Raw genomic sequence first — 8,574 nt, 5'->3', positions numbered from 1 at the left:
GAACAGCGAGAATTTGCCCTTGGCCGCCGGCGCCTCGGCCTCCAGCTCGCCCTCGGCTGAGCCCAGCCTCACCTTGGAGCTCTTCAGGTCGCCCTTGGAGCCTGACACCGACCCTGACGCCTCAGGGGACCCCAGGGTGCCACCGCTCCGCCCTTTCTGCTTGGAGAAGTTGAATTTGGGCATCTTGAGCTTGGATTTCTTCATCCTCGCCTCAGCCTCATCCGGTTCCGGCTCGGCCACGTCGGCCCCAGGGAAGTCGACGTCCACCCCGACCTCCCGGCCCTTGGCCTCAGGCTCAGAGAAGACGAATTTCGGCATCCGCAGCTTGGGGAAGGATACTTTGACCTGGCTGCCCTCGGGGCCGGCCCCAGTGCCCACCTTGGGGCCGGAGGCGTGGAACATTCCAGCGCCAGCGCTGACCGACGGCGGCGTCACCTCGGCCACACCTTTGACCTTTGGCCCTTTCATGTTGACGTTCAATCCTGAGCCAGACACTTCCGGAGCCTCCAGGTGGACGCTCACCCCTCCATGAGGGGCTTCCACACTGACCTTTGACCCTTTGATGTCACCAGCCACATCCAGGTTTGGTCCTTTCAGCCTCAGATCAACGTCCGGCACGGGGACGCCGGGAGACGCTGGTGTTGGGAATTTCGGCCCTTTCAGTTCCACCTCGGGGCCTTCCAGCTCCAAACCGGAGCCCTTCAGCCCCCCCTTCACTTGGGGACCTTCCAGAGTGACCCCTGCGTCCCCTCCCTCCATGCTGGGGCTGGAGATGCCGAACTGGGGGAGCTTCAGGGACGGGAGTTTGATGGTGCCCCCCAGAATTTCAAAGCCAGAGTCGTCTGCCGATGCTTTGGGGGATTCGACGCCGATGTCTCCTTTCAACTTTGGTCCTTTCAGGTTGACATCCAAATCCAGGCCGGAGACATCCAGCGAGGGCCCCTTGAGGTCCAGGGAGGCCCCTGGGGACTGGACGGAGCAGGGGACGCCCCCCTTGACCTCCAGCATTGGGGACTTGGCCTTGGGCAGCTTCACCTTCCCCCCCAAGCCGCCAAGGTCGAGGCCGGGCGCGTCCAGGGTGACGCCGGGCCCTTCCACGGAGCCCGAAACGTCCAAGTCTCCCTTTAATTTTGGTCCTTTCAGGTTCCCCTCAAACTCAGGTCCGGAGATTTGGGGCCCTGTGAGCTTCACATCCACATCCGAGTCCACATCCGGCATTTCCAGCCCCAAACCCATTTTCCCCCCCTTGGGCCATCCCAGTTTCCCCTCGGGACCTTCCAGTTGTGCTCCGGCAACGCTGACTTCACCTTTTACTTTTGGTCCTTTCACGCCCAAGTCGACATCCGGCACCGCGACCGAGGGAACGGCGACATCGATCCCAGGGCCTTTCAGGTCCCCCCTGATTTTCACATCCCCAGCGCCCACCTGGACCCCGGGGAGTTTGAATTTTGGGCTTTTCAGGTTCACATCAGGACCTTCAACGTCCATGTTGAGACTCGGGCCCTTGAGGTCGCCCTTGACCGCCGGCACCGACACCTCCAGATCCCCCTCAACTTTCGGGACCCCCACTGAGGCCTCCCCTCGGAACTTGTGCGATTTGAGGTCGAATTCGACATCTGGGAAGGAGATTTTCCCAAACATGGGTTTCTTGCCTTTGGGCGACTTCACGGCGGCATCACCTTTGACGGTGACGTCGGGGCCGGCAACGTTGAGTTCCGTGTCCAGCTCCGCCCCCGCCGCATTCACATCGAATGCCCCCTTCTTCCCCTTCACTTTGGGGCCGCTCATGTGGATTTTGGGCATCTTGAACTTGCTCTTCTTCCCCTTCCCAGACAGATTGACCTCAGGTGACTCCACATTCAGCTCTGCCTCCGGTAAATCCACCTCCGCCTTTGGGCTTTTCATCCCAAACCCAAACTTGGACTTTTTAAACTTGGGAGCTTTGATGTTGGCCTCCGGGCCCTCGATGCTCAGGTCGGGACCTTCAACGTCAACTTCAGGGCCTTTGACCCCGAATTCTGGGCCTTTGACGTTGACCTCAGGCCCTTTTAGGTGACCTTCCACCTTTGGGGTTGAAATGTCAAAGCCGCCCTTGGTTTTGTGGCCTTTCAAGTTCAGGTCTATCTCAGGCATGGAGATTTTGGGGACGTTCATATGCATTTCGGGCATTTTCAGTTTAGGACCTTTCACTTTGCCCTCCAGACCCTCAACGTTGACCTCCGGGAGGCTGAGGTCAACCTTGGGGCCAGACAGATCCACCTCGGCCTTTGGCAACTTCACATCCACGTCAGGACCTTCCCCTTTAAAGCCAAATTTGGGCATTTTCATTTTGGGTAGCTTCACTTTCCCCCCCAGACCATCGACGTCGACCGCCGGGCCCTCAATGTCGACTTTGGGGCCTTTGATATCGACCTCGGGGCCCTTCAGACCCCCCTCGAGCTTGGGCCCATGCAGGTCAGAGTCGCCTTTCACCTTCAGGCCCTTCAGGTTCAGGTCGATGTCGGGCATGGAGATCTGGGGGGTCTTGACCTGAATTTCGGGCATCTTGACCTTGGGCCCTTCCAGGGTCACATCCGGTGCCTGAATGTCCACCTTGGGGCCTTTGATATCGACATCTGGGCACTGCAGGTTCCCCTCCAGCTTAGGGACTGAGACATCAATGTCCCCTTTGACCTTGGGGCCCTTCAGGTTGAAGTCAACATCGGGCATGGAGATCTTGGGGGCCTTGATGTGCATCTCGGGCATCTTGAACTTGGGGCCTTTGATCTTCCCCTCGGGACCTGACAGATCAATGTCAGGGAGATCAACATCGACTTTGGGGCCTTTGATATCAATTTCAGGGCCCTTCAGGTCACCTTCCATTTTCGGGACAGAAACATCGACATCACCTTCGACCTTGGGGCCCTTCAGGTTGAAGTCGACATCGGGCATGGAGATCTTGGGGGCCTTGATGTGCATCTCAGGCATGGAAAATTTGGGACCTTTGACTTTCCCGTCCACGCTCAGGTCAGGAGCCTCCACATCCATGCTGGGGCCCGAAATGTCGACGTCACCCCTGGGGAGGGTCACATCAACGTTCACCCCTTCCCCTTTGAATCCAGGCATGGAAAATTTGGGCATCTTGAACTTGGGGAGTTTGAATTTGCCCTCAGGGCTGTCGATGCTGATGTCGGGGGCAGTGACGTTGACCTCAGGGCCTTTCAGCTCTCCTTCAACGCTTGGCAGAGACATGTCCACATCACCTTTGATTTTGGGACCTTTCAGGTTCAGATCGAGGTCTGGCATGGAGATTTTGGGGGCCTTGATGTGCATCTCAGGCATCTTGAACTTGGGGCCTTTCAGTTTTCCTTCAGGACCCTCAACGTCCACTTCCGGACCTTCAATGTCCACCTTGGGGCCAGACACATCCAGGTTTCCTGTTGGGAGGTTCACGTCCACCTCAGGACCTTCTCCCTTCAGCCCCGGCATCCCAAATTTGGGCATCTTGAATTTTGGTAGTTTGAATTTCCCTTCGGGGCCGTGAATGTCGACATCGGGTGCCTCGATGTCCACTTTGGGGCCTTTGATGTCCAGCTCAGGACCCTTAACATCACCCTCGAACTTGGGGCCCTTCAGGTTGAAGTCGACATCGGGCATGGAGATCTTGGGGGCCTTGATGTGCATCTCGGGCATCTTGAACTTGGGGCCTTTGATCTTCCCCTCAGGACCTCCCAGCTCCACATCAGGAAGATCAACATCGACTTTGGGGCCTTTGATGTCAATTTCAGGACCCTTCAGGTCACCTTCCAGCTTAGGGACAGAAACATCAACGTCACCTTTGATCTTGGGACCTTTCAGGTTCAGGTCAATGTCGGGCATGGAGATCTTGGGTGTCTTAAAATGCATCTCGGGCATCTTGAACTTGGGGCCTTTCACCTTCCCCTCTGGCAGCTCCACGTCCACTTCCGGACCTTCAATGTCCACCTTGGGGCCAGACACATCCAGGTTTCCTGTTGGGAGGTTCACATCCACCTCAGGACCTTCTGCCTTGACCCCGGGCATCCCAAATTTGGGCATCTTGAATTTTCCTTCGGGGCCGTGAATGTTGACATCGGGTGCCTCAATGTCCACTTTGGGGCCTTTGATGTCGATTTCAGGGCCCTGCAGGTCACCTTCCAGTTTAGGGACAGAGACATCAATGTCACCCTTCACCTTGGGGCCCTTCAAGTTGAAGTCGACATCGGGCATGGAGATCTTGGGGGCCTTGATGTGCATCTCGGGCATCTTGAACTTGGGGCCTTTGATCTTCCCCTCTGGACCTCCCAGCTCCACATCAGGGAGATCAACATCGACTTTGGGGCCTTTGATGTCAATTTCGGGGCCCTGCAGGTCACCCTCGAGCTTTGGAAGGGACACATCCACGTCCCCCTTCACTTTGGGGCCTTTCAGGTTGAAGTCGATGTCCGGCATGGAGATCTTGGGGGCCTTGATGTGCATCTCGGGCATCTTGAACTTAGGGCCTTTGATCTTCCCCTCAGGTCCCTCCAATTCCACATCAGGAAGGTCAACATCGACTTTGGGGCCTTTGATGTCGATGTCTGGGCCCTTCAGGTCCCCTTCCAGCTTTGGAACAGAGACATCAATGTCCCCCTTCACCTTGGGGCCTTTCAGGTTCAGATCAATGTCAGGCATGGAGATCTTGGGGGCCTTGATGTGCATCTCAGGCATCTTGAACTTGGGGCCTTTAACCTTCCCTTCTGGGCCCTCGATTTGAACATCTGGGGCAGAAACATTGAACTCAGGGCCTTTCACATCCACCTTCGGCCCTTTCAGGTCACCTCCCATGCTCGGCAGTGACACGTCCATGTCCCCCTTCACTTTGGGGCCTTTCAGATTCAGATCAAAGTCCGGCATTGAGATTTTGGGGGCCTTGATGTTCATCTCGGGCATCTTAAATTTGGGGCCTTTGATCTTCCCCTCAGGTGCTTCCAGATCAACATCAGGAAGATCAACATCGACTTTGGGGCCTTTGATGTCAATTTCAGGGCCCTTCAGGTCACCTTCCAGCTTAGGAACGGAAACATCAACATCCCCCTTCACCGCTTGGGAACGGAAACATCAACGTCCCCCTTCACCTTGGGGCCCTTCAGGTTCAGGTCAAAGTCCGGCATTGAGATTTTGGGGGCCTTGATGTGCATCTCAGGCATCTTGAACTTGGGGCCTTTGATCTTCCCCTCGGGTCCTTCCAGATCAACATCAGGAAGGTCAACATCGACTTTGGGACCTTTGAGGTCAATTTCAGGGCCTTTCAGGTCACCTTCCAGCTTGGGAACGGAAACATCAACATCCCCCTTGATTTTGGGGCCTTTCAGGTTCAGATCAAAGTCCGGCATTGAGATTTTGGGGGCCTTGATGTGCATCTCAGGCATCTTAAACTTGGGGCCTTTGATCTTCCCCTCAGGACCTCCCAGCTCCACATCAGGAAGATCAACATCGACTTTGGGGCCTTTGATGTCAATTTCAGGACCCTTCAGGTCACCTTCCAGCTTAGGGACAGAAACATCAACGTCACCTTTGATCTTGGGACCTTTCAGGTTCAGGTCAATGTCGGGCATGGAGATCTTGGGTGTCTTAAAATGCATCTCGGGCATCTTGAACTTGGGGCCTTTCACCTTCCCCTCTGGCAGCTCCACGTCCACTTCCGGACCTTCAATGTCCACCTTGGGGCCAGACACATCCAGGTTTCCTGTTGGGAGGTTCACGTCCACCTCAGGACCTTCTGCCTTGACCCCGGGCATCCCGAACTTGGGCATCTTGAACTTGGGCATCTTGAATTTTCCCTCAGGGCCATGAATGTTGACATCGGGTGCCTCGATGTCCACTTTGGGGCCTTTGATGTCGATTTCGGGGCCCTGCAGGTCACCTTCCAGCTTTGGAGCAGAAACATTGATGTCACCCTTGACCTTGGGGCCCTTCAAGTTGAAGTCGACATCGGGCATGGAGATCTTGGGGGCCTTGATGTGCATCTCGGGCATCTTGAACTTGGGGCCTTTGATCTTCCCCTCAGGCCCTTCAATGTCCAGCTCTGGGCCTTCAACGTCCACTTTGGGGCCTTTGACGCTGATGTCTGGCATATTTACATCCCCTTCGATTTTCGGTGTGGATAGATCAATGTCCACCCCCCCTTTCACCTTGGGGCCTTTCAGGTTCAGGTCCAGGTCTGGCATGGAGATGTTGGGAGCTTTGATGTTCATCTCAGGCATTTTAAATTTGGGGCCTTTTATTTTCCCTTTTGGACCTTCAATATCGAGGTCGGGAACTTCTACGTCCAATTTGGGTCCTTTCAGGTCCACCTGGGGCAGGGACACATCCACATCCCCCTTCACTTTGGGGCCTTTCAGGTTGAGGTCAATGTCCGGCATGGAGATCTTGGGGGCTTTGATGTTCATCTCGGGCATCTTGAACTTGGGGCCTTTGATCTTCCCCTCTGGCCCCTCAATGTCCACCTCTGGGCCTTCAATGTCCACTTCGGGACCAGACACATCCAGTTCTCCTGTTGGCAGGTTCACGTCCACCTCTGGCCCCTCCCCTTTAAACCCAGGAACACCAAATTTGGGCATTTTGAACTTGGGCATCTTGATTTTACCCTCTGGGCCATGAACATCCACATCGGGGGTCTCAAGGTTGACCTTGGGGCCTTTGATGTCCACCTCGGGACTCTTCATCTCCCCTTCCAATTTGGGGACAGACAGGTCAAACTCCCCTTTCATTTTGTGCCCCTTCAGGTTCAACTCCACGTCCGGCATCGAGACTTTGGGTGAAGAAATATTGAGAAAAGGCATTTTGAATTTGGAACCTTTGGATTTCGCCTCCAAATCTGGAGCCTGAACCTCGACTTTCGGGCCAGACAGCTCCACCTCAGGTTTTTTGAGCTTCACGTCCACCTCAGGGCTTTGAACTTTTGGGCCAGAAAAGCCAAACTTGGGAAGTTTAAACCTGGATTTTTTACCTTTTCCTTCGAGGTCAGCCTTCGGCCCCTCCAGCTCGAGCTCTGGCCCTTTGATGTCAACTTTTGGGCCTTTCAGCTCGCCCTCGACCTTGGGAAGAGAAGCATCGAGGTCACCTTTCAATTTGGGGCCTTTCAGGTTCAGGTCGATGTCGGGCATGGAGATTTTGGGGACGTTGAACTGCAGCTCCGGCTTCTTGAACTTGGGGCCCTTCAGTTTCCCTTCTGGGCCTTCAATGTCCAGGTCAGGGACAGAAACGTCAACCTTTGGACCCGAAATGTTGACATCGGCCTCTGGGAGGTTCACATCCACCTCGGGACCTTCCACTTTTGGACCGGAAAATCCAAATTTGGGCATCTTGAATTTTGGCATTTTAATTTTCCCTTCTGGGCCGTGAATGTCGACATCGGGTGCCTCAATGTCCACTTTGGGGCCTTTGATGTCCAGCTCAGGACCCTTAACATCACCTTCCAGCTTAGGGACAGAGACATCGATGTCACCCTTGACCTTGGGGCCCTTCAGGTTGAAGTCAACGTCCGGCATGGAGATCTTGGGGGCCTTGATGTGCATCTCAGGCATCTTGAACTTGGGGCCTTTGATCTTCCCCTCAGGACCTCCCAGCTCCACATCAGGAAGATCAACATCGACTTTGGGGCCTTTGATGTCAATTTCAGGACCCTTCAGGTCACCTTCCAGCTTAGGGACAGAAACATCAACGTCACCTTTGATCTTGGGACCTTTCAGGTTCAGGTCAATGTCGGGCATGGAGATCTTGGGTGTCTTAAAATGCATCTCGGGCATCTTGAACTTGGGGCTTTTCACCTTCCCCTCTGGCAGCTCCACGTCCACTTCCGGACCTTCAATGTCCACCTTGGGGCCAGACACATCCAGGTTTCCTGTTGGGAGGTTCACGTCCACCTCAGGACCTTCTCCCTTCAGCCCCGGCATCCCAAATTTGGGCATCTTGAATTTTGGTAGTTTGAATTTCCCTTCGGGGCCGTGAATGTCGACATCGGGTGCCTCGATGTCCACTTTGGGGCCTTTGATGTCCAGCTCAGGACCCTTAACATCACCCTCGAACTTGGGGCCCTTCAGGTTGAAGTCGACATCGGGCATGGAGATCTTGGGGGCCTTGATGTGCATCTCGGGCATCTTGATCTTGGGGCCTTTGACCTTCCCCTCTGGCAGCTCCACGTCCACTTCCGGACCTTCAAGGTCCACCTTGGGGCCGGACACATCCAGGTTTCCTGTTGGCAGGTTCACGGCCACGTCTGGTGCCTCCACTTTGGAGCCGGGAACCCCAAATTTGGGCATCTTGAATTTGGGAAATTTTATTTTCCCTTCTGGGCCATGAATATCGACATCAGGTGCTTCAATATCCACTTTGGGGCCTTTGATGTCCAGCTCAGGGGCCTTCAGGTCACCTTCCAGTTTTGGAACTGACACGTCCACATCACCTTTGACCTTGGGGCCCTTCAGGTTGAAGTCGACATCGGGCATGGAGAACTTGGGGGCCTTGATGTGCATCTCGGGCATCTTGAACTTGGGGCCTTTGATCTTCCCCTCAGGCCCTTCCAGTTCAACATCA

General features: G+C 55.0%; 1 protein-coding gene across 1 annotated transcript in view; it reads right to left on the bottom strand.

The window, feature by feature from the left end:
* AHNAK (AHNAK nucleoprotein) overlaps positions 1 to 8,574 on the bottom strand; it is a 19,579-nt gene that overhangs the window by 1,565 nt on the left and 9,440 nt on the right. The window contains 2 exon segments of the mRNA XM_017747267.1: positions 5 to 5,081; positions 5,084 to 8,549. Of these exon segments, the coding sequence (XP_017602756.1) occupies positions 5 to 5,081; positions 5,084 to 8,549 (8,543 nt within the window).

This window comes from Corvus brachyrhynchos, unplaced genomic scaffold (genome assembly GCF_000691975.1).
Source record: "Corvus brachyrhynchos isolate BGI_N302 unplaced genomic scaffold, ASM69197v1 scaffold442, whole genome shotgun sequence".
Lineage (NCBI taxonomy): Eukaryota > Metazoa > Chordata > Aves > Passeriformes > Corvidae > Corvus > Corvus brachyrhynchos.
Note: the sequence above shows the minus strand (reverse complement) of the source record. Positions and strands in the feature narration are given on the sequence as shown.